The sequence below is a fragment of the Neoarius graeffei genome, chromosome 3, assembly GCF_027579695.1.
Source record: "Neoarius graeffei isolate fNeoGra1 chromosome 3, fNeoGra1.pri, whole genome shotgun sequence".
NCBI classification, from domain to species: Eukaryota; Metazoa; Chordata; class Actinopteri; order Siluriformes; family Ariidae; genus Neoarius; species Neoarius graeffei.
Genome location: NC_083571.1, coordinates 63,214,568 through 63,241,863, shown reverse-complemented (window position 1 = coordinate 63,241,863; position 27,296 = coordinate 63,214,568). Strand labels below are relative to the sequence as shown.

At 40.7% G+C, this 27,296-nt stretch overlaps 1 protein-coding gene across 2 annotated transcripts in view; it reads left to right on the top strand.

Annotated features, from left to right (window-relative positions):
* The first annotated feature begins 4,136 nt into the window (after window positions 1-4,136).
* The window catches only part of tmem131l (transmembrane 131 like), a 77,412-nt gene continuing 54,252 nt past the window's right edge, over window positions 4,137-27,296 (top strand). For both annotated transcript variants that reach the window (XM_060917109.1, XM_060917108.1), the window contains exons 1-3: window positions 4,137-4,323; window positions 5,245-5,315; window positions 10,615-10,658. In XM_060917109.1, coding sequence (XP_060773092.1) covers window positions 4,215-4,323; window positions 5,245-5,315; window positions 10,615-10,658 — 224 coding nt within the window. In that variant the 5' untranslated portion in view covers window positions 4,137-4,214. The remainder of the gene's footprint in view (window positions 4,324-5,244; window positions 5,316-10,614; window positions 10,659-27,296) is intronic.

The following is a 27,296-nucleotide window of genomic DNA, read 5'->3' as shown; positions in this document are numbered from 1 at the left end:
ATTTGTGTTAATAAAAATACTAAAAAAACATTTTTTTTTACATTCCACTTGCATTATAAATAGTAAACTTGTACTTGAATAGGGTGGTAATGGCAACCTTTAACAACACCGGTGAAACAGACTAACGCTTGGTTGCCAGGCTGGAAATTAACCCGCGTTTCGTCCTGCTTTCACTTTTTAATTGAATTGCTTTACAATAACTGTCTAATTTTGTGCACTTGATCCATTTATAGTTACAGTTAATGTTGTGGAATTACTTTCTAGCAGCTTGCAGCATGTCGTTCATATTATGGAGAAAGTGTAAAGTCCTATGACAGAAAATTACTGAAAGTTATAAAGCTCTGAAACTGGAGACTCCTTACATAAATGCAAATTAAACGTCTCCTTACAGGAAACTTCACCAGCTCGGTAATTAAAAATGTTTATTTGTTCAATAACAACACATTCTTAATCATTATTATTCATCATAGATGGCATGGAGTGTCCATTGTACAAGTCCTTGTGTCAACATTTACAATAGAAATAATTCCTCATGAAACCTGAAAGAAAATACAACACTTTCTGGCCAATCAGATTGTTTTTTTAAAACAAGGTTTGAAGTTTAATAGAGCTGGATTGAGCCATACATTTTGATTTAATACTGGATAAAAATTCAAGTTAAAGGTGCAACAGTTTTTTCAGTATAAAGTTCAATATTGATGTTACGCTAGGCTATGCTAGCCTGTTTTCTTCATATGTGTAGATAAATGTTATTCTACACATTTAATTACACCTCTTTAATCAGAGTTTCAACAACTCACACAAATTAAAATAAAATCCCAGATTACCAAATCCTGGATTAGATTTAATCCTTGATACAACCCACTGAAAATTAACTGTCAAAGAAAAACGGGATAAAATTAAGGTCCAAATGCAATTGAGATTATTTCAAAATAATGTTTAAAGTTTAACATGTATTAAGTAATACATTTTGGTTTGTGTCTTGGTTAAAATTTGGAGGTGCAGTAGTTTTTTGTTGAATATACAATATATTAAATGGTTTATTTTACTGTGGTATATTCTAGCCTGTGCTAAATGCTAATGCAAAATTCATCCATCCATCATCTGTAGCCGCTTATCCTGTCCTACAGGGTCAGAGGCGAGCTGGAGCCTATCCCAGCAGACTATGGGTGAGAAGCGGGGTACACCCTGGACAAGTCGCCAGATCATCACAGGGCTGACACATAGACACAGACAACCATTCACACCTATGGTCAATTTAGAGTCACCAGTTAACCTAACCTGCATGTCTTTGGACTGTGGGGGAAACCGGAGCACCCGGAGGAAACCCACGCGGACACGGGGAAAACATGCAAACTCCGCACAGAAAGGCCCTCGCCGGCCACGGGGCTCAAACCCAGAACATTCTTGCTGTGAGGCGACAGTGCTAACCACTACACCACCATGCCGCCCTCTAATGCGAAATTATTTTACATATTTAACGTGCGTAATCAGAGTTTACAGTTTTAATTAATGCACCAATGAGTCAATAACTGCTACAAGTTTGAAATAACATATGATTAAAATAAGCTAGCATAATATGGCAGTAACGTGAATAGCTGAGGTAAGTTATCCTGAAAAAAAGTGCTATACTTTTGACTTCAACTTTATCCAGGATTAAATCAAAATATATTGATTAATGTTGTTCTATTAAACTATAAAATGTCCTATAAAATAATTGCATTCAGATCATAATTTAATCATAGTTTTAGACTAAGACATAACATGGGTTGGTTGCACCCAAATTAGATAAACACGAGTCCTGGACTTATTAATTCAGGATTTATTTTTAATTTGTGTTTTCACAAATGTTAATTACACCTTTAAACTTTTAAAACATAGGTGAAAATGTGTAGAATAATATTTACCATTGGACTAAAATAGGCTACATTAATATAAATAGCTGATGTATATTATACAAAAAAAAAACCCCTGCGGTGCAGTTAACTTTGATTTTAATCAAGATTTAATCAAAATTTATGAATTAATTCAGCTATATTAAACTTTAAATCATGTTTGTAAAATAATCCAGATTGCCTTGTTGCATAATTTAATCCGGGATTTAGTTTCACACAAAATTTAGGTGGGTTACATCAGCAAGGATTCAGTCAGATTAGATTAACGCTAATCCAGGACTGTAATCCAGGAATCTACTCAGAGTTTAAGAATCAAAAATAAATCCCAGATTAACAAATCCTGGATTAGAGCGAATCTAATCTAATCTTTTCGAATAAATTTTTTCAGGCTGGTGGAAAAAAAAACCTGCCTAAATTTTTAATGTAAAACTAAAACTCAGATTAAATTATGACCTGAATACAATCCAGATAATTTTATAAGGTTTATAGTTAATTACATTAATCAGTATATTTTGATTTAATCCTGGATAAAGTTGAAGTCAACAATGTAGCGCTTTTTTTCCTGGATAATTTACCTCAACTATTCACATTACTGTAGTCTCATCTCATCTCATTATCTCTAGCCGCTTTATCCTGTTCTACAGGGTCGCAGGCAAGCTGGAGCCTATCCCAGCTGACTACGGGCGAAAGGCGGGGTACACCCTGGACAAGTCGCCAGGTCATCACAGGGCTGACACATAGACACAGACAACCATTCACACTCACATTCACACCTACGCTCAATTTAGAGTCACCAGTTAACCTAACCTGCATGTCTTTGGACTGTGGGGGAAACCGGAGCACCCGGAGGAAACCCACGCGGACACGGGCAGAACATGCAAACTCCGCACAGGGCCAGCCCCGGGGCTCGAACCCGGACCTTCTTGCTGTGAGGCGACAGCGCTAACCACTACACCACCGTGCCGCCCTTAATCATATGTTATTTCAAATATTATCCTACACATTTTAACCTGTTTAAAAGGTTTACACAGTGCTTACGAATCAAAAACAAATCCCAGATTAACAAATCCTGGATTAGAGCTAACCTAATCTGATCAAATCCATTTTTTCATGCTGGTGAAAAAAAAAGCCTAAATTTTTTAATGTAAAACTAAAACTCGGATTAAATTATGACCTGAATGCAATCCAGATTATTTTATAATAAGGTTTATAGTTTAATAGAACAACATTAATCAGTATATTTTGATTTAATCCTGGATAAACTTGAAGTCAACAATGTAGCACTTTTTTTCCTGGATAATTTACCTCAACTCTTCACATTACTGTAGTATTATGTTATCTTATTTTAATCATATGTTATTTCAAATATTATTCTACACATTTTCACCTGCTTAAAAAGTTTTACACAGTGCTTACGAATCAAAAATAAATCCCAGATTAACAAATCCTGGATTAGAGCTAATCTAATCTGATCAAATCCATTTTTTCATGCTGGTGAAAAAAAAAGCCTAAATTTTTTAATGTAAAACTAAAACTCGGATTAAATTATGACCTGAATGCAATCCAGATTATTTTATAATAAGGTTTATAGTTTAATAGAACAAGATTAATCAGAATATTTTGATTTAATCCTGGATAAAGATGAAATCAAATGTGTCATGCTTTTTTCAATATAATTTACCTCAGCTATTCACATCACTGTCGTATTGTTATCTTATTTTAATCATACGCTATTTCAAATCTTATTCTCCACATTTTCACCTGTTTAAAAAGGTTTACTCATTGTTTAAGAATCAAAAATAAATCCCAGATTAACAAATCCTGGATTCGAGCGAATCTAATCTGACTGAATACATTTTTTTTCAGGCTAGTGGGAAAAAAAAGCCTGAATTTTTTTTATGTAAAACTAAAACTAGGGTTAAATCATGGCTTAAATACAACCCATATTGTTTTGAAACAAGGTTTAAAGTTTAACATGAGAGAATTAATAGATAAAGTTTGATTTATTCCTGGTATAAAGGTGAAGTTTAATGACCTCAGCGTTACTGTCGCATATGCTAGCTTATTTTAGTCATGTGCTAAATGTTATTCTACACATATAACCTTTGTTTAAAAGATCTACTCAGAGGTTAGGAATTTAGTGTATAAAGAGTTCATGTTTGTGTTTTATTGTTTATTATTCATCTGGCAACCTTGAGAGGAAGGAAAAAGAGAGAAGGAGAGAGAGAGAGAAAGCGAAGCCCTGTGGCTGTAACCGCATTGAGAAACAGTGTTAGCCAAGCTAGCACTGTTAGCTTAGCTTAGCTTAGCTTAGTTAGCATGGCGGCGCAGAGGGAGTCCCAACACGGAGCGTCGGGAATTAACGTCCTACTTGGAGTTTTACACCTCTTATTACCGTTTTTACAGCGTGGAGATGCTCAGCTAACAGGTCTGCGGACATTTTAGATACTACACGTTATTATTTCTTTTTATTTTAGTCAACACAATGTCGGAAGGAAGGGGGAGAAAAAAATAAAAGAGCTCCATCTGACAAGCAGCCAAAGCTTCTCTTCTCTCCTCTGCAGCACTACAAAGGAGTTACACACATTTGTTTCTGTCAGAATATTAACCCGAATTCGTTTTTAAACCCTGGATGTGTTAAAAAATGTGCTTGGTGTGTGTGTATGTTTATTTCTGAGGTGGTTTAACAGGAACGAAGCTCCTTTTTTGGCTCCGTTTCCTGTGTTGAGATGCAACAAAAAGCTCAAACGTCAGAAAACAAGTTGACTGTGTTTCCAATGTGCAGGATTTAACTTCACCTCAAAAAGCTTTATTCCGACTAAATGATGAGTCATTTTTCTAACTTGGCTTATAAACATGATGTGGTGTGAGTGAAGTGTGATTTTATGTTTAGTATTAAACACGCATTTCTTTGGCAGCTGAACGTGAGCTATTGGAAAATAGTGAGAAGTGCAGAGTCACATCTGTGTGTGTGTGTGTGAGAGAGAGAGAGTGAGTTTATTAATTGAGCACAAATACTATTTTTATGATCATTTGGAAATAAGTATGTATTGCTTGCACTGTTTTTGTTCACTATATGAAAGCCCATAGTGCCTCATTGCCAAATAGTGAGACTCAGTGTGTGTGTGGTGTGAAATGCTTGTGTAGTGTTTGTTTTGCAGTCATAGGATGTTTGCAGTGTGTTTTTTGTGCAATATATTGGGTTATATCCTGGCTTTATTTTGTTTCATTTTGTTAAACTTGTAATTACTTGGTTTATAAGTCATGACATGATTTTTTTATTATTATTATTATTATTATTATTATTATTATTATTTAATTCTTGTGATTTTTCTCATTAAATCCAAAGCTCTGAGTCACATGTCCAGCGTTGTGGAAGTCTGGCAAGCTGAAGATGCAGATTTCCTATTTCCATCGCAGGTTTGTCTACCACACACACAGACATGTATTTTATTATTCTGTATGAATAATAATGTTTTCTTCAATGATACTGTGATATAAACTATATAGATTTAGGGTTAGGAAGATGCTATGAATGTATATTTTGGTTTATTTTATTTATATATATATATATATATATATATATATATATATATATATACACACACACGTATGATATATATATACACACACACACACACACACACACACACACACGTATGATATATATATATATATATATATATATATATATATATATATACACACACACGGGTGGCACGGTGGTGTGGTGGTTAGCGCTGTCACCTCACAGCAAGAAGGTCCTGGGTTCGAGCCCCGGGGCCGGCGAGGGCCTTTCTGTGCGGAGTTTGCATGTTCTCCCCGTGTCCGCGTGGGTTTCCTCCGGGTGCTCCGGTTTCCCCCACAGTCCAAAGACATGCAGGTTAGGTTAACTGGTGACTCTAAATTGACCGTAGGTGTGAATGTGAGTGTGAATGGTTGTCTGTGTCTGTGTCAGCCCTGTGATGACCTGGCGACTTGTCCAGGGTGTACCCCGCCTTTCGCCCGTAGTCAGCTGGGATAGGCTCCAGCTTGCCTGCGACCCTGTAGAAGGATAAAGCGGCTAGAGATAATGAGATGAGAATGATATATATATATATATATATATATATACACACACACACACGTATGATATATATAAAAAAAATTAATGTGTGTGTGATATACACGGTGGTCCGGTTGCCCGAGGCGACTTAATTTGTCATTTGGTGAGTAATTCCTGTCACTAGCCAGCCCGGCTGGCTAGTTGAAAAAAAATATATGAAGCGAAGATTCAGACACACCGTCAACTAAAACCGCCACATATTAAGCATGTGCCGTGTCTGTGTTAATCAATGTGTTTATCAGCAGGGCGGTCAGGCTGTCGGGTTTTTTTTTACTACTGCGCAGGCATATAACAGACATCCCAGGTCTCCTGGAACTTCCGGGACTTTGGATGTCAATAAGACTTCAATAAAGCTTTATCTAATCTAATATATAGGTGGACAGATCTTGACAACAGCATGTTTTGGTAGTTAAATGTCTTAACAGATCATATTTTGAAGACTAGTCCATCAGCTGCCTTTGTAGTATTTTATTTTATTTATAAAAGTCCTGAAGGAATGTATAGTAAAAAGTAATGCATTCTGATCAGCTTGGGAATCAAGAAAGGCCACGCCCCCTTTCATGGTGACAGCACGATTGAGACTCAAAGCCACCTGTTTTTTTTTGTCCCCCTCCCCAGGATGTGCTGCTAAAGCAACGTTACTTTTGTCTTGCCTCAAATATGATCAAACTTGGTGATAACAGCGTTATTTCAGTTCATGTTTTTGTGCCCTGCTTGTCCTTACAAATAGTGTTACAAAAACATAATTTGTTATTACTACCATTATATGTACACCGTAAACACCCTTGGGGTTGTTCTGTTATCGGAAAACAGTTAACGATGCTGTGGTGTAGTGAAGCTGAAGTTGATTCGTTTCCTATAGCAGAACGTCCTGAAGTGATTTACTCCTCATGTACTAGAGCAGTTTCCATTAATAGTCATGTTTAATTTTGTGGAACCTCGAAAAAATGTTGGTTCTTGACTGTTAGAAAGCAATGAAACTGGAGACTCCTTCCATCAACGTCTCCTTACAGAAGACATCACCATATCAGTGATGATGCACGTTCTTTTCTCCGATTGCGTGCAGTGTCTCTGTGTAGCTGCTACTCTAGAATTGAAGATTGATTTGAGAATTCAGCAGCGCTGTGGTATTCGGTAACATAGCCGATCATGCAATATTCAAATGAGCCTCAGTTAATTATGAAATGAAACCGAAGTGAAATTAGTTCAATTAAATCCTTTGAGTATTTTAGAGTTGGTTGATAATTTGTTTTGGTTGAAACTGCAGTTTGAAAGTGGAAACGTAATATGTGCACGATCTAGTCAGCGCCTAAACGAGTTTTAAAGAATCCGCTCATGCCGGTGGTATTAGAAAAGGATTGTTTGTTTATTTTAAAAACAATGCTAAGATTGAGCTATGTTGCAAAACCTGAAAAGTATGTTCGTCCGTAGACTCAGCGTGATTTGCGAACTCTGCTTGGACCCCGCAGATCGCTGCTTGTGGGGAGATTTTGTAATTGTGAGATCAGCTGCTTTAAAAATTTCAACACTGCTGCAAAACTAAATGCAAATGAGTCCTCTGATCCATTCCAAAATGAAATAAAAAGCAGGGTTACATGATGTTCTCCTTTGTAGTTTGGAGTAGTAGTTATATTTTTTGCTGTTCTGAGCAAGAGCATTGTTTGGTGTTTGGCAGAGAGATGAAATTATCAGATTATCTAATCTCTAGCTTTCCCATGGTTTCCTCATTTTTATGTCACTGCCGTGATGATGAAATTCTCTCTAACTCATTACAATTGATCTGAACTTCCAGAGTTTTTTAATACAATATGCAAATGAGCTCCTGGACCAACCCACAAGTTAAAGTTGATCTTATTTGAGTATTGTATCTGATCACTAACTCGGACTCTATCGAAGGCATCGCGATCTTGTCGGACTTCTTAACTCACGGTGGGGTGATATGGCAAATAAATATCATATCTGATGTTTTAAACAAAAAAATTCTGGTTTTTGTAATATCTGTCTGAATACATTTATTTGAGAGAAAAATCTCATACTGAAAGGCAGGAAAAATTAGTCATTTGTTTTAAAACCTTTTACAATTTTCAGGTTCAAACATCAGCGTTAACGTGACCTCAGCTGATTGCGGTCAGTGTGGAATTAATTTCTGAATAAAAGCCAGAAAAATGAATAAAATATGACGATATCTCAGAAAACATGACGTAGTTTATCAGGATACCGATCCTATATCGTTGTATCGGCCAGCCCGAGTTGTAAGATGAGTATGGAGAGGAGATGGTGCTGTAACGTGCGGACGGGTTATTGTCCCGTCCTGCAGTGTGAGTGAACCGTAGACGTGTTCCAGCGCTGGGAGTCTTTCAGCCTGATGATGATGATGATGATGTTTCTGTGGTGTGTTTATAAACCGTGTGATACTTTATTTGCTGTGTGGTTTTGGAGATGACCACAGTGAGGTGTGATGGAAACTTCCCCTTTTAATTTGACGGTCTTTTGTGGTGCCATTATTATTATTGTGGTTGTTTTTCCAGTCTAACCTGACACCATTGTTTTATTGTGATGAAGCGCAGAGTTGTTTGTATCTCGAGTTATATGTTCCTCACACTGTGATGTTGATGATTTTTGGTTCTTTTATTTTCCAGGCCAAGATTATTTTTATAGAATGAAATATTTTCCTCTCTCTGAGTGTCGTGTGGAACTGATTCTGTGTTTTATTGATATTTTATTCTATATTATTATTATTATTATTATTATTATTAACTTGGATTGAATTCTCCTAACTCGGGCAAGATTTTTCACGTCTTAGTTGGTGATGAATTAATGATTTTGAAGCAGCCGTGGCTTGCTTTATTTATTTACTTACTTACTGATTGACTGAAACCGACTCTTGCAAGATTTTAGCATTAGCTGTTAACTTATTTTTTAAATAATTTGATTTCATAATTTTAGAAAGGCTGTGGCACCTTTTTTTATTTATTTGAATTATTAATGGAGTCTCTGGGAAGATTTTGAATCTGTTCATGATATTTTGATGGGATAACAATTTTGGAACGGGATTTATGTATTCATTCACTCGACAGCTGTTAAAGCAATTTCATCTCATCTCATTATCTCTAGCCGCTTTATCCTTCTACAGGGTCACAGGCGAGCTGGAGCCTATCCCAGCTGACTACGGGCGAAAGGCGGGGTACACCCTGGACAAGTCTCCAGGTCATCACAGGGCTGACACATAGACACAGACAACCATTCACACTCACATTCACACCTACGCTCAATTTAGAGTCACCAGTTAACCTAACCTGCATGTCTTTGGACTGTGGGGGAAACCGGAGCACCCGGAGGAAACCCACGCGGACACGGGGAGAACATGCAAACTCCACACAGAAAGGCCCTCGCTGGCCACGGGGCTCGAACCCGGACCTTCTTGCTGTGAGGCGACAGCGCTAACCACTACACCACCGTGCCGCCCGTTAAAGCAATTTATTTACTTTAAAAAAAAGGTATCATATTTTTTGAACTGTCAGTTGCCATAAACAAACAGTTATTATTGTTGTCGTCGTCTCTTAGTTTCTTAAAATTGTATTTTATTTTACTTATGATGGTGAGTCAAATGGAAAAATGTATAATTTAATCAAATGTTTTGTTTTCAGGAGGAATCTGAACACTCTGTAAATGTTAACCGCGCTGGAACACTTGCACTGAACAAAATGGAGACAATGTAGAGAAATGTTGCACTTTTCATGACCCCTATTTGCAATAAAAAAAATGACAAAATAATCCAAACAATGACAAAATAGCTAATGTTATTGACACGTGGTGTACTTGAGTAAAATGTCATGTGTGTTTGTGTGAGCGAGCGAGCTGAAGAGGACCTGGTGGGGGGGAGAAAGGAAGTTTATTCGTGTAACTGTAAAGGAGAAGTGACACATTTCCATCATTTCTCCATCTTATAACTTGGTTATAAACCGAACCCCTTCACACTGATGTAATTCCCTCAGAAAGGCTTCTGACGGCTCATGAACGCTTCATAACGGAGGAATGAAAGTTTTCTGTTCCCTCTCCTCAACCTGATCTGCTTCGCCTGTTCATGTACGTTTGCAGTAAATCCGCTTTCTTCTCAGACGCACGTTTCGTCCTGATGGTGCCGACGTTGGCGTTTGTTTCCGGTGATTTAATTAAATCTAAATTCCGTGAAGTTTCTGACCCAGTGCCGATGATGAAACAGGAGAGATAGGTGATGAGTCAGAGTTTACGAGAAAGCACTACTTTGATTCAATTAAGCAGAGAAATGTTTCAAGTCGCTGTCATCTTTACAAATGACTCTGGAGCGCCGTCAGCCTCAGCGGCCACGTTTCCCATCTCCTCACACGTTCCTTCAAGCATGGCCTTATTATTATTATTTTATTTTATTTTATTTTTTCTGGAGCGCCATCAGCCTCCGCGGCCACGTTTCCCGTCTCCTCACACGTTCCTTCAAGCATGGCCTTATTACTATCTTTTTTTTTTTCTGTGGAAATGATTTCATCATTACCGGGCAGCAGGTTTTAGTTTAGTGTGTACGTGCGGGAGTATACCTGTGCAGTGTGTGAATAAAGCACGCGTGTGTTTCTCTTGCAGGCAGTGGAAGAGCAGAGTCCTGAGAATCTCCCTCAGGAGGACAGGTGAGTGTATCTCAACACACATGCAAAATGTATACAACACATTCCATTCACACACAAAGTCACTTCATTATGCTTTATTAAGTGTTTATATCACGGAAAAGGTTGAATGTAGTATTTTAAAATGTTCCTCAGTCAGACTGATAGTTCCTGCCTGCCATGTTGGGACACACCCAGATGGAAATAAACAGCCATTCTAGGGGAAATTAAGGAGCGAGAGAGCTTTATTGAACTTTCCACGGTTTAGACCGATGAGAAGAGAACACAGAGATCTGAAAGAGATCACAGGAAGGAGGAGGAAGGGATAACGGAGAGCAGAGGAAGAGAAGGGGGAAAAGTCAAACATGGACAAAAGGGAAGGAGACATTAGTAGAGACAGAGGGGTGAGGAGCGCAGAAGATGAGATGAAGGACGACAAAGGAGGAGGGAAGGGAAGTAAAGAGGCAGGGGTTTGAAAGAGAAAAAATTAGATGAGGTCTGGACAGGACAAGAAGTGAGAGACAAAGAAAGCAGGATTGAAAGAGAGAAAAAAGGGAGAAGAGGAGGAGTGGAAGAAGCATCATTATGGTAAATTAATTCTGAAAAACCCCAGGGGAGAATGAATAAAGCTGAACTGTATTGTAAATATAGAGCATATGAGGAAAGAAGGGTGATAAGGAGACGAGAGGAGGATGAAAGATGAAGGGAAGAAAAGAGGGAGGAAAGGAATGGAGAAAGAAAGAGAGGGACCAAAAAGATGATGGGGGGGGGGGACAGGAGAGATGGGAAATAAAGAATAGAGGAGAGAAGAAAAGATGGGAGGGGAAGTGATGGTGTGGCTGAAATGTACATCATGTGTCTTCAGGGTTTTAAAGGGGAACTGAAGTCATTTTTAAACTTGCTTTATTTTTTAAGTAACGTGCTCTTCAATTACGTTTTCGGTTTTATTAACCTTATATCGTGACTCGTATTGGCATATTATATATATTACACTTATCAGCCTTTTCGGTTTTTAGCCATGTTGAATGTAGCTCGTATGGTCCACGGCAGGCGTCGCTTATCTGCGCGATCTTCACGAGACTTGTGCGAGTCTTAATCTAGTCCATTTAATCTCATCTCATCTCATTATCTCTAGCTGCTTTATCCTGTTCTACAGGGTTGCAGGCAAGCTGGAGCCTATCCCAGCTGACTACGGGCGAAAGGCAGGGTACACCCTGGACAAGTCGCCAGGTCATCACAGGGCTGACACATAGACACAGACAACCATTCACACTCACATTCACACCTACGGTCAATTTAGAGTTTTTCGTATGGTCCACGGCAGGCGTCGCTTATCTGCGCGATCTTCACGAGACTTGTGCGAGACTTCAAACATGAAGTGTCAGCGCCGCCATTTTGAAAACTGTTTACATAGCAGTCAGACCGCCACATCATTCCAATTTAGATTAATTTCGAGATTTGCCAGCTTCATCAGTGATGGAGTGTCAGTCCTGTGCGCTGTGGCGCGTGCACCTGAAGGCGCGCCTCGGGCTGTGCGTGCGCCGAGTGGACTCCAGCACGTGCGCCGTGAACAAGGCGCCCCTGAGCTCAATTAAGGAACTGTGAGTTTGCCTATTTAAGGACTGTGCTGATGCAGTTGCATCGCGGAGTATTACGACGCACATGTACGCATTACCGAGCCTTTCTGCCCAGTGTCTTGATTTCCTGCTTCACGATCCTCGTGCCCATTTCTCGTTCTTGTCCTCGCTTAGCCTTTGATGTACTGTTTCCGCCTCGACCGACCTTTTTGCCTGTATTCTCGTTTTTGATCTGGGCTGCTGTTATGGATTGTTTGCCTGTGTGTATATATTGTCTCACTGTGTGTGTGTGTGTGTGTGTGTTTATATTCTGCATTTTATTAAACTGTATACTTCTGCACATACATCTGCCTCCCTCGCGTACGTGGCATGGAGATTATCATGGTTTCCCTAAAGCGTTTTCTGCCTGCCGATACGCTTAGTCGCTTTAGTTAAAATCCGATACGCTTAGATTTATACCGATGCGTTAAATTTCCTACCCACAAGTAACTAAATACATAGGAGAGCAAATCACAGATCAATTTACATATTGATTGATATTTGTGTTAAACAAGCCGTCTTTTTTTCCAATGTTTGTGTTGATTGTCAAAGTAATATGTCCGCGTGGTATGATGTAAACAAACTGTAATCGGTTGGCTGTGTCGAGATCACATGTTCAAACCATCCAATAAAAATATTGAAAGAAAACGTTACACATCCCCGGAATTTTCCAATTCATTATAAGCGATCTCGGGTGGCATGGTGGTGTAGTGGTTAGCGCTGTCGCCTCACAGCAAGAAGGTCCGGGTTCGAGCCCCGTGGCCGGCGAGGGCCTTTCTGTGTGGAGTTTGCATGTTCTCCCCGTGTCCGCGTGGGTTTCCTCTGGGTGCTCCGGTTTCCCCCACAGTCCAAAGACATGCAGGTTAGGTTAACTGGTGACTCTAAATTGACCGTAGGTGTGAATGTGAGTGTGAATGGTTGTCTGTGTCTATGTGTCAGCCCTGTGATGACCTGGCGACTTGTCCAGGGTGTACCCCGCCTTTCACCCGTAGTCAGCTGAGATAGGCTCCAGCTTGCCTGCGACCCTGTAGAAGGATAAAGCGGCTACAGATAATGAGATGAGATTATAAGCGATCTCATTGGCTGTCGATGTCGTCCCTCACCAGACGGACAAAGCCGACTGATTTTCATCACAAAAGTTTGGCCTCGTCTATTATCATTATGGCTTCGATCAAAGATTGGTTGACTAAACGTCAACAAACCCACGTGAGTGATGGCGCACAAAACCAGACAACGGTCACGACAACGAAAACGTCATCAATTTTGATCACAGCGACTGGCTCTAAAAGCACAACTACTCTGTCCACCGCCACGACCGGCACTACAGCGTCTACACCAGCATTCTCTCAGCGCCAGAATTGATCAGGCCTGTGATCTTCCTTCTCCCCGTCTCTCTCCTCGGTGCTGTAGTCGAGCTGACTGATAGGATACATCCTTCCTGTGTCCAAGGAGAATTAATCTGCTTTAAAGGAGTAGAAAACTTAATTAGTTTGGGCTTGCAGAAAGATTATGCACTTATAAACAATCTCACGAAGTGAAGTTGTCCAAATGTGTCAAATACAGCATCATTTCAAATAATAATCATAAGCATTTTTGGCAGTGTGATGTCACTGGGATCCATTTCACCAAAGAAGGCTCTGGATTATTCTTTTGTTAAAGGCTCACAGTGACATCACACTGCCAAATATGCTTATCGTTATTATTCAAAATTATGCTACGTTTGACACTTATTAACAAATTCTCTTCATGAAATGTGTTAAGTGCATAATCTTTCTGCAAACTTAAATGTATGAATTAAGTTTTCTTTTCCTTTATGTTTTAATCTTAATCTAGTCCATTTAATCTCATCTCATTATCTGTAGCCACTTTATCCTTCTACAGGGTCGCAGGCAAGCTGGAGCCTATCCCAGCTGACTACGGGCGAAAGGCGGGGTACACCCTGGACAAGTCGCCAGGTCATCACAGGGCTGACACTACCCCTTTTCCACCAAATCAGTTCCAGGGCTGGTTCGGAGCCGGTGCTGGTTCACAACTCGTTCAACTTGCGAGCCAGCTGAGAACCAGTTTGCTTTTCCGTAGCTCGCGGAGCTACGTCATTACGTCGCAGTATACGTCAGTTACGTCGCTATGTTTGCATAAACCTTAGCGCGAATATCAAAGCAAAAACAACACGGAAGCAGCAGCAGCAACAATAATAATAATAATAATAATGGATGACTTCGCGTTTGTACAGTTGCTGCTTCTCGTCGCTTAAAAATGGCCATCTTTCGTGGTCTTGTTATTGTTGTTGGTCTTAACAACTCCGCCCCCCCGCTGACGTAAGCGGTTCTTTCCTCTGGCCCAGCAGAGAGTTGGTGCTAGCCTGGAACCGGTTTTTCTGGCCCCAGAGCCAGTTCTTTGTCAGTGGAAACAGAAAACCCGGTTCTAAACTAAGCACTGGCCCCGAACCAGCCCTGGAACTGCTTTGGTGGAAAAGGGGCAATATAGACACAGACAACCATTCACACCTACGGTCAATTTAGAGTCACCAGTTAACCTAACCTGCATGTCTTTGGACTGTGGGGGAAACCGGAGCACCCGGAGGAAACCCACGCGGACACGGGGAGAACATGCAAACTCCGCACAGAAAGGCCCTCGCCGGCCACGGGGCTCGAACCCGGACCTTCTTGCTGTGAGGCAACAGCGTTAACCACTACACCACCGTGCCGCCCTGTCCATTTAATAAAGTGCCAAAATTTAAACTTTATAATATGCAGTTGCTTTACTTTTCTTTTCAGTGTATCTTAGTTATACATATATTATGGTAACATTCTAAATCATTACAGTTATAGTAATACAGCAACTTATTTTAAGGTGGCAGGTCTTAGGTTCAGATCCCTTTGTGATCAACAGGAGGTCATGATGATCGATTCTCTTCATTGGATTGCATAAGATGGAGCAAACCACTGTTCATATTTTCATGCATGTATTTTTGTTACAACACTACTTGATCATAGATAATTAAGGGATTCCTGTAGATTTTCAATCTATAACAAAACAGTTTAACTTGCATGTTGAACTTTAAGGTGAAATTTCAAATGTGTATATGTTAATACTATTTAGGTCAGAAATCATTGAAACACTGGTAAAATCGATCCTATAATCATGTTATCTAAAACCTTTCAGAGACCCTGAAAATGCACCTGAGAGCATCTATTTTCAAAAAATTTTCTGGGGGAGCATGCCCCTGGACCCCTCTAGTTTCACTTCACGCCTTTGGCACTCACTTTCTCACCGTTGGCGCTCAATTGTCTGTATATTATCATGCCAGAATTTAGGGCTTTAATTTTTTCTGGGGAAAACACTGATTATTCCATACAACTTCAACCCCGACTGAGAAGAGTTGGAAAGACGACAGGATAAGGACGAGTCCGTCATTTTGGTATTTACGTCATTACTGTCGCACAATTAAAATGTGCCAGCTCAGGCGGCTGGTGGGGTTTCAAAATAATAAACACATGCATGTATTTTGGTGAGAAATACATATTATACTGAGCGCATTTCCCACATAATCGTCACTAATGGTGATGATACACGGGGCAACTTTTTGGGCAATGTTGCCGAGCAATGTTGCTGGCAACGGGCAACTAGGTGAGACACAGGGCAACTTTTCAGGGCAACTAACAATGGGCAACAACAGTTAGCAACGGCAGTTTACAGTTAGCTAAAAAAAATCGATGTCTTTAATTTTTGCTGTGACCATTTAATCAAGCTTTCTGTTGTTTTTTAGAGCTTTGGTGAGGTAAATTCCTCCATATAGAATATTAAAATAACTTACCGGCGTAAAAACAGATGAGGAGTCTCTCCATCTCTTCACTCCACTGACACTGAGCGGCCGCCATATTTGTTTGAAATTTCTGATCCGAACCTCACCGGAGGTCACATGACTCGATACTCGCGTTCTGATTGGCTTATCTCAAAAAGTTGCCAGAGATTATCAAAACCATTCAGAAAAAACAATGTTGCCCAATCTCAATAGAAAAGAGTCAAAACGCAATTGCCCAGCAACATTGCTTGGCAACATTGCCCAAAAAGTTGCCCCGTGTATCATCACCATAAGGTTTCGGACAGCGCTACAAAATGGCGTCCCCACTATATAGCCTCCTAGGGCCTAGCGGTCACATACGTGGACAGCACTTTTTAGAAATTCAGAACAAGAATCCACATATGTGGACATACTTTTTCTCAAAAAGTACATCTTATCAAAGATGATGCTTAGTTTTTATTCTAATCAGGTTCTAATAAGCCCAAATAGCAAAAAGAAATAAAAAATGCATGTAAAAAAAAAAACAGCTTGGGTCTTAGGAGGATAGTGAGTAGGGAGCGATTTCAGACACGGAAAACTTCCGGCTTTATTACGTCAGCATTCGAAAGCGGGCGTGCGCGTCTTTTGACAACGTTGACAGATGCTGGTCACTTTGATTTCCGCTGTACGTTTTACTTCCATCCTACGACGTCTCGCACAGGTCTCAGCAAATCTCGTTTACGGCCGTTGCTTTGACATATGGACTGATTTACATAGCGTATTTCAAACACTCAGAACTTGCTCGAGCAGCGACAAAATAGCTGTCAGAAATGCATTCCGACATTTTATAAAATGAGAAATAGAATTTTGATGATAAATTTGCCTTCAGTTCTCCTTTGAGAGAGAGAGGGAGGGAGGGAGGAGGGGGACACACAGGCAGAAACAGATGAGTGCAGGTGAAGTCTATGGAAAAATAAAACTGCAGGAACCAAGCTAAACTAAGTTTACAGGTGTGTGTTCTCTCAGAGGAACAAGGAAACAGGAGAACGTGTGTGTGTGAGAGAAAGATTGAAAGATACCAAGCTCTGATATGCTGAACAGTTGCAGGTTTACCCCCCATTTGTGTGTTTTTGCAGTGTATCATTGGTTTGTGCGTCTTATAACTGTGTGTGTGTGTAAGAAGGTGAAGCCAGTGTGTTAATATTAGCATTTCTAGACAAAGGTCATCGCTCTGATGTCACTGTGTGCAGAATATAAATATGCATGAGCTCATTAATATTCATGCATGTTCATTCCCTCTTGAGGTTTATTTTAAATTGTTTCTAAATTCTGTTTCCTCAATGTTCTTTCTTTGTCTCATCACTAGTTCCGAAGTGACCTTGAATTGTCATTTGTTTATTAGTTTAAGCGTTGTATCATTTGGACGAGTTTCTTCAGCCTGTGACCAACCGCGTGTTTATGGATATCCCTCGATCCTGGCATGAAGGGGTGGGGATTGTGTTTACAGGTTATTTGAGTAGTTTTAAGGTTTTAATCAAAGTTAAACCACTGCGGAACAAACACACACCAAACTTAACTTGAGCATGCCAAGATGAAGAAGTGTTTGTACTTCGCAAAGCATGAAGGCTTCTTCGTCTTGGCATGCTTAAGTTTGGTGTGTGTGTTCGTTCCGCAGTGTTTAGTTGTTTCACATTTCTTTGTCACTACGACTGCTGGTTAGCTTCAGTTAATGGAAGTGTTGAACGCTGTGTATATCCCTACATCGAGATACACTCCTGCTTAAAATGGGCATACATGCTGTGTGTGTGCTTTAGGGAACAGAATGTGTGATTTTTTGTTTCATTGCATCACTTTAACACCTCACCATAAACATTGGTCCATTGTGGGCGTGTCTCAACACACCCTGTTCACAATAGACTCTACATATAGAGCAGACCTGGGCATTTTACGGCCCGCGGGCCGCATCCGGCCCTTTGGTTCATTCTGACCGGCCCGCGTAAGGTTAATGAGAAATTACAAAATAAACGTATTTTCTAATTTTACCTCATGCATGGACTGAATGTGCCTTGCTTTTATTTTGAAGTTGTGTTCAACAAAAACGCAATGCGTGCGACATGAAAATGACATGAAATCCCACGAAACCTAATCGCGCGATAACTACTTCCGTAATTTGTCCAGACCAACCACAAACTTATACGTCATCCTTCAAACGGTCCAGCCAATCACATCGTGTGACGTCACCAGCAGGCGCCGGAGCCGATCTCCGGCGAAAAGCACCAAATGAGGCGATTAGACTACAAGTGTGGGCATCATTATTATAATATGATGTATCTTGCTTGATATTTGGAGTAGAAAGACAATATTGTGATGTTTTTTATTGTGTTTTGGGGTGAATGTGACTGAAAAAAAATGGGACAAACGTTCACATTTTGTTAACCATTGTTTTGGGAAATTTTATTGAATAAATGACATTTTTTTGTAAGGCAACCTCGTTTTTTTCCATACTCTTACCAGTCTTAGCAGCTTGTTCTTACAATGTTATTTATTGCTTTATATAAAGAAATACAATTAATATTATGCAGAATTTAGTTCAGCCTTTTGGTCCGGCCCTCCACAAAATTTTCTGTTTCTCATGTGGCCCCATGGAAAAAATAATTGCCCACCCCGATATAGAGGATGTGCAGTCACGTGACCCGCACGTGTGTACTCCGCCATATCGGACGGCATCAGGATTGTTTACCTTGCACGAGCGTAATGGATCCAGGGAGTAATCCCCAAGAAAATTCGGAAAATACCCCATCTACATCGCGCGATAACTTGTCTAAGTTTGTTCAGCATCTTGAAGGTGACGTGAGGCAGCGTTACGTGGAAAAGTGTTCCAGGTTGGGGATTGCAGAACCGTACAACTTGCCGCAATCCTTGTTCAGGGAAATTCGGAGCTGCGGTGCCGGCGATTTGCCCGATCTGGCCTACCACGACATTTACAATTTTCTCGTTAATCGTGAATCGTGTTACACTGGCAAAGCCCTCAAAGCTTACAAGAGCCTGGAAGCTTATAAATATTTTGCGGGATGGATATCCCAACTATACCTCTGGAAGGTTCCGAAGAAGGAAGTCTACTTGATAACCTCACGGGTAAGTGGCATTAATCATGAAGAGACTATGCAGGACGTTTAATCGTAAGAATGTTCGAAATCTAAACTCTAAAGTATGAGAAGAAAACAGTAAATCAAAGCTGTGCACATTTGCGCAGCTTCCGCGAAAACGTGTGCAGCTTTCTGATTTACTGTTTTCTTCTTATACTTGCGGTGTTTCATGGACTGTAACAGCATTTGCTTATTTAGTAATTTTAATACAGAATTTACTCTGATGAAATTATTCAGACACTCCAACGCCCCCCTAAAAAAAAAATCGGATTTGCACGATTCAGCCGTGAAAAAGGCGGCATCCGCCGTTTGCATCCCTGTTTAAACTCACAGGTTAACCAGCTAATGAGGCTCGGTGGTCGGTCAAGATTTTTTTTAGTTTTCGCCATCCCTACTATGGATTGGCCTTTTAAAAGCATATATGAGCCAAAAAGATAAAACATTGTCATAAGGGGTGTTCACATGGCAACTTTTACTCCGGTGTAGCACCGGGGCTGCCCCGGTAGAGCGTTCACACGGTACAAAGTTATACCGGTGTCGCCCCTGAAAGCTGCTTAAACCGGTGCAAATCTAACCCTGCTCGGGAGGTGAGGGGTGTTCACACAGCAACTTTTACTCCGGTGTAGCACCGGGGCTGCCCCGGTAGAGCGTTTACACGGTACAAAGTTATCCCGGTGTAGCCCCTGAAAGCTGCTTAAACCGGTGCAAATCTAACCCTGCTCAGGAGGTGGTTTAAGAAATTTACTCCGGAGTAAATGCTAGTTTGCGGGGCAGCACCGATATAAAATGGGCCGTCTGAACGCTACAGGGGTAGACTCGCTACGCGTGAGGAGAGTTGATTGCATAATTTGCATCCTGGTATTTTGCGCTTCCAAAATGGTGAATATCAACAACAACAGAACTGCGTGTCTTCCAGTGTTGCCAGATTGTCAGTTTTAAGTGCATTTTGGTGGATTTGAACATATTTTGGGCTGGAAAAAGTCAGCAGTATCTGGCAACACTGGTGTCTTCATCCACGTTGTTTTCCTGGCGCTTGATGATGCCATGACAACCGGGAAAAGGAAGTACATTTTCACGCATGCGCATATTTCATTTCCGCATTATTACTATCGGAAATGATAGTAATAATGATAGCAAATGATAATAATAAAAGGAAATGATATCAAAACTTTATTACTATCAAAGGAAATGATAGTAATAAAGTTTTTGCTACTATTGCACGGTCGCAGAAACTGCCGTGTGACCACAAGTGGGGCTGCACTGGTGCTAACACGCTTCTCTCTACTAAGCAGGGTTGTGACGTGTGAACGCTCCACAAAATTTACACCGGTGTAAGATATATCGCAACAAAATACATCAGTGCAGCATCGATGCAAATATGTGCCATGTGAACAGGGCTGTGGTTTAAGAAATTTACTCCGGAATAAATGCTAGTTTGCAGGGCAGCACCGATATAAAATGGGACGTCTGAACGCTACAGGGGTAGACTCGCTACGCGTCAGGAGAGTTGATTACATACGGGCATTGCATAATTTGCATCCTGGTATTTTGCGCTTCCAAAATGGCGAATATCAACAACAACAGAACTGCGTGTCTTCCAGTGTTGCCAGATTGGGCGGTTTTAAGTGCATTTTGGCGGATTTGAACATATTTTGGGATGGAAAATATCAGCAATATCTGGCAACACTGGTGTCTTCATCCACGTTGTTTTCCCGGCGCTTGGTGACGCCATGACAACCGGGAAAAGGAAGTACATTTTCACACATGCGCATATTTAATTTTCGCATTATTACTATCGCAAATGATAGGAAATTATGGTAATAAAAGGAAATGATATCAAAACTTTATTACTATCAAAGGAAATTATAGTAATAAAGTTTTTGCTACTATTGCACGGTCGCAGAAACTGCCGTGTGACTGCAAGTGGGGCTGCACCGGTGCTAACACGCTTTTCTCTAGTAAGCAGGGTTGTGACGTGTGAACGCTGCGCAAAATTTACACCGGTGTAAGATATATCGCAACAAAATACATCGGTGCAGCATCGATGCAAATATGTGCCGTGTGAACACCCTAATAGACTAGGCCAGGGTAGTAGGGCTAGGCATAGCCATTTTAAACGTTAGAGATCAAGCGGACTGGCGGCCACAAACACTGTTCTGTCTAGTTTCTAAGTATGTAGTTATCATTCAATCCGAAAATCAACTTAACAGATGTACTAGAAGTATTGAATTAAAAGATTACACCTACCTGATATGAAGTGTTCACTACAAATTCGGCTGGTAGAACTGGGGTTCCAGTTTTCTCTTCGCACAGCGGACACCCATTCTGCGCGTCTCTCCTCGTCTGCGGGGAATCTATAAAATGACAGGCCCTCCTTTCGGCCCTGTCTATTGGTACAACCAAATGCTGAACAAGATATAACCATTCTCGAAAGATCTACGCCCACACACTTGATAATTAGAACGGGTTCGTCTAAGTTCTATGCGCGACCTTGCCGTCCAAGATGGCAGATAAACAAAAATCACGTGACCTCGTGACGTCACGTGCACGCTCTCTATACACCGTCATTGGTCCATTTTGTGCGTGTCTCAAACCACACATGCCCTCTTCACTATAGACTGTCATTGGTCCATTGTGGGCGTATCTCAAACTTCATGCCCTACTCACTATACACGGGATACAAGCACCATCATTGGTCCATTTTGGGCGTGTCTCAAACCACGCATAGTCTCTTCACTATACACTCTACGTAAACACCGTATTGGTCCCTTGTGACCATATCCCATACCACACACTGTGTTCAGTACACAGGTCACTCATCTCCTCTTGTGGGCGTGTCCCAAACCACACACCATATTCTTTCCATAATCTGTTACTTCAAAGTTTTTATTTGTGGACTTTGCAAAACCACACAACCTTTTTCACTGCATAGGACACACATATAGGGTGGCACGGTGGCGTAGTGGTTAGCACTGTCTCCTCACAGCAAGAAGGCTCTGGGTTCTAGTCCAGTGGCCGATCGTGGCCTTTCTGTGTGGAGTTTGCATGTTCTCCCTGTGTCTCTGGGTGCTCCGGTTTCCCCCACAGCTCAAAGACCTGCAGTTAGGTTAACGTGGGGCAGCCTTAGGCTGGCGTGCCCTTGAGCAAGGTGCCTAACCCCCAACTACTCCCTGAGTGCTGTAGCATGGCTGCCTGCTGCTCTGGGTACGTGTGCGCGCTCGTTGCTAACGCGTGCGCGAGCGAGCATGTGTGTGTTCACTGCTTCAGATGGGTTAAACGCAGAGAGGAAGTGTACATGTGATGAATAAATTCAAGTGTCTCTGTGCATTATGGGTAGTTTGTGTGAGACAGTAAGCTATGGTGGGGTGCATTCTGGGAGTTTAGAAGTGCACTGGATCTTTGGCACTGTCTTATCTTGTACTCATTTCTGAAGAATCCCAGAATAGTGCACTATGTGGTGAGAGACATAAGTTACTAGGTGCACGTCACTCTACGCTGTGTGTGAGTACCTCTGTATTTGTGTTTGACGACGTGTGTGTGGCAACCTTTTGTGCAGTTTACTGAAACCAAAGAGTCGTTATTTTCACTTTTGTCATCTCACTTCCTCTGCAGACAGAGATATATATATAAAAAACACATACTCTACTGCTGCTGCTATCACTGTGTGCAAGGCTGATTCGTCTCATTCGTATGAAGCAGCACAGTACACTGGTATAACATCTATACACATAAGGATCAACACGTTAACACCCCTCACACACCTACAGATGCAACATATATATATTACATTCTCTCTTACATTTATAGACATACACAAATATAGTCACACATGCAGGTTCAGTACAGTTGCTGGATTTTATCGCACGCCTACACACACATCTGACACATGAAATGGCAGCACAAAGCGGGGCCTTACACACAACCCTTCCCCCTACACATGCACATACTGACAGATGCGAGGGTGCACATACTGACAGATGCGAGGGTGCACAGGCACGCACGCTCCCTGTCGCCCCTTTCATGTACAAAATCTGTTAATGTAGTGAATAAAAAAAAAAAAGCCTTCGTATTCAGTAACCGATATCTTGAGTTCCCACCTGACTATTTAACAGCATGCTATGGAAAATGAAGACGTGTAAAACACACGAGACATATGTTATTTACCAGCTGGGAGGTCCGTATCGTGAAATACCGTGACCGAGGTCTTGAAAGTACTGACCGAGGCCGAGGTCACGGTATTTCACCATACAGACCGACCTTAAGCTGGTAAATAATAGATTAATTTTTTTCTTTACCAAATTCTAACAGAAAACAAGAGCGCCCGAAAGGGAAAACCGAGCCGAGCCGCCATTTTGAATCCTCATTCACGGCTGTAATGCAAATTGCTTCCTCCTCGGTATATAAGTGCACTTCCATGGCAGGGGAAAAAAACTACATGTTGCTGCCTATGTAGTCCCCTATTTATACAAATAGGAGTCATTCAGGATTCAGCCATGTTTTTGCTCGGCGTTAGCAACAGTTAGAGGTTTTTAGCTTTCTCCTGAAATGTTTTCTTTTATTTCTTCTTCCTCAGGGTAGTAAAACTCGCTTTCGCTGTGAACACACTCGTTATCGTTATCCATGCTGTAAAATTAATGCTATTCTCCTGAGAAATGCTGGCAAAAATTTTATGATTTTTGGTAATCTTTTATAAATAAATCTTATTTTAAAAAAAAAAGGTAAATGTTGACAAAAAAATGCTACTATGTTTGTTGTGAACGAGCGAGTCGCCAGAGGCCCGTAACTGGGGTCCGTACCGTAGGATATGGACCCACTCGCCAGCCAATTGGAGCGCAGGATTTGATGGAAACCGGACCGCAAAAAAAATAATGCATATTATGTATAATTAATTCCAATTTCCAGCCATATCTTCTGATATTTTCTTTGCTTGTTGTTTTTAAATTTGCAGCCAATCACTTTACAATGAGGCAGTATGAGAATTCACGTGACGGAGATGTCTGTCGTCCTGGCACAGGGTCACTGCATAATCATCATCATCTCTCTCACACGCAGGAATACTACATCCAAATACTTGTACTGCCTCACTATATAGTACGAGGGTACTTCAAAATGTTCTCAGCCTCACCTGGAAACAAGGGGTGTAACTCCCATTTTGGGGCATAACTGTATGCTATAAAGCCTTATATCACTGTCCACTAGGGCTGCACAATTAATCGAAAATCGCGATTTTGTCTGCCACGATTAAATTAAATGAAAATCGCGATTTATTTCCATTTAAAATGCGAGCTCTGCTGCATATCTGATCAAGCACTTTTTGACCAGTACTCCGCCAAACCATTAGGGGGCGAACCGACGCATGTAAGGTTTCATTACTCCGCCTAAATAAGCAAGCAAGCCAAGTGCGCAGAGCTTCAGTGCAGCGGTATCCAGTGTTGCCAGATTGGGCGGTTTTAAGTGCATTTTGGCGGATTTGAACATATTTTGGGCTGGAAAACGTCAGCAGTGTCTGGCAACACTGGCGGTGTCTTCTTCAAGGGGTGATAGCGTGAGAGTCGGTAACAGATTGAGCGTATTTAGCACTGGAGGCAATGTTGTGACCTGCCTTCGCTCATGTTTAAAGCCAGAGCATGTTGATAGGCTGGTCTTTCTAGCTTAAAAACTTGTAGGCCTCAGTATAATGCTATGTAATTGTTGCAATTGAGTTTTCAGTTCCTTCATCCTTTGGTAATTTCTTGGATAAATTTCATTTATTTGTCATTTGGAAATCAGAATTTCTCTTTTAAATTTCATTCTGCACTGAAAGCTGTTCATATTGTTTGTTTGAATATATAGTGAAATAAAATTTAAGTGATTTCCCTAACATCAAGAATAATCGTGATTACAATTTTGATCAAGATAATCGTGATTATCATTTTTTCCATAATCGTGCAGCCCTACTGTCCACAAAAACTCAAATGAAAGAACCAATCACAGAAAAAATGGAGAGGAAGGCTTTGAGTTGGCATGCTGTTGCTCCAGGACAACGCGTCCGTCCACACAGCACAGGGGGCAGCGGCAGACGCAGGCAGATGTGGCTTTGAACTGTTGCCCCATGCACCCTGTGCACCTCACTCACCCAACCTGGCACCGCCTGACTTCTATCTGTTCCCTAAACTGAAATCCCACCCGTGTGGTCACCGTTTTGATAGTGATGAAGTCATCTGTGCTGTTTGGAGGCTCAAGCTGTGATCATCTTCTGCAAAGAGATAGCAAAACGTCAACATTGGTGGACCAAGTGCATTGACGTTAAAGGAGACTATGTTGAAAAATAACGCAAGAACAATCTTGACATTTTCTAGGTGAGGCCGAGAACTTTTTTTGAAGTACCCTTGTATGCAAAAAGCAGCATGTCATAATCCGTAGGGTGTCCGACTTGATGAACTAGATTCATCCAGTTCAGTGGTCCAAATACTCAGTAAGGCATTACTGGTAGCTGAATGGGACCCAGTTGATCCTCTACATCTGTAGTATGCACACACATATACACACACACACACCGGAATGTACGGTAAGTGTCGGGTGGAAGGTACTTAACCGATGTTGGAGAACGTGCTGGAATGATTGGCCAAATAGAGAATGATACCTCTTCCACAGATTTCCACACAACCGCTTTCCTCTGTCCTCACATGACACCATTACAGCATAATACAGCATTAGTTAATAAACTGGTTTCAGGATCGGTGGGAAGAATGGGGTATGTGACTGATGCATATACAGAAACATGGTTCAAGGACCTTTAGTTTTAAACATGCACACACATTGTCACATGTGTTCAGGTTCAGATCCCTGGTTTTAGCTTTTGCTGTACTCTTGTAAAAAAAAATTTTTTACAAAAAATCTGTTTTGTCCCATAGAGTGGAGGAGCTGTCTTTGCCAAAGTCCTGCCCCCATATTTCTCTCACTGTCATACACACACACACACACACACACACACACACACACACGTGTGCTTGTGCAAGCTTTGCTCTGAGAATTCACTGCTTTTAATAGACACGTTTTAAATGCATGCGTCAGCTACGGAAATCTTACAGCTGAGAGTCAGACCAGTGAACATGCACGTTCAGTACAGTTAAGAAAATGGACACACACACTTAACACATCTGTGTGTGACTCATCTATACACATGCGCGCACACTGTTTTTAGGCACTCGAGTGCAGTTTAAATGCCTGTTCCTGCCCAAATGCATCAATCTAAAATTTTCCTGAAGTTTTAGAGGCTTACAAAGACTTTAAAGGTTTTTTTTTTTGGGGGGGGGGGGGGGGGGAGTTCTTCATTTCATAAAGGAATTCCAAGAGTTGTTGTAAAGACATTAGAATTTAGGACTCTAAAAATTAAAGTTCTGACACTTTAAGTTTGAGTTTCACACTTGTAACTTTTGAGTCATAAACTTGGTTTTAAAAAAGTATTCTGGGTTCTGAAGACTTCGAAAGCTTTATTGCTTTAAGTTTTTCGAGTTCAGAGTTTATTTAATTTAGTTTTTTTTTTTAAACTGCTCAAAGTGTTCTTTTAAATAGAATTCTAAATTTTGGAGCTCTTAATTTCAAAAGAGCTGAAAAGACTCTCTGGAAGTTGTTTTGTAAATCGAGTTTGAAATTCTAAAGGTTCAGGGATTTTATAGGTGGGAGTTATATAAAGTTCGACAAACTTGTAACTTGAGCTCTAAAGTTGAATATTTCAAAAGGATTCCCAAGTTCTAAAGACTTGTAAAAAGTGTAGCGTTCTAAATTCCAGTGTTTTTTATAAAGTTTCATTTGTAAAGTTCTATAGACTTGTAAAGATTTTTTTTTTGTTTCTTCCAAAATTTAAGACTTCTGAAGTTGGTGTTTTCAATATTATAAATTTAGAATTTAAAACTAATGCTTTACAAAGTTCTAAAGTTTTATAGGCCCGTACGTTTGAGGTCTAAAGCATATTTTTAAGTTTCAAAAGAGTTGGAGTTCTAAAGACTTGTTTTTATAGGTTTTATAGAAACAGTACAGGCATTTAGCAGATGCTCTTATCCAGAGCGACGTACACCATACCCAGAGCTGCCTGGGGAGTAGTTGGGTGCCTTGCTCAAGCAAGGACCTCAGCCAT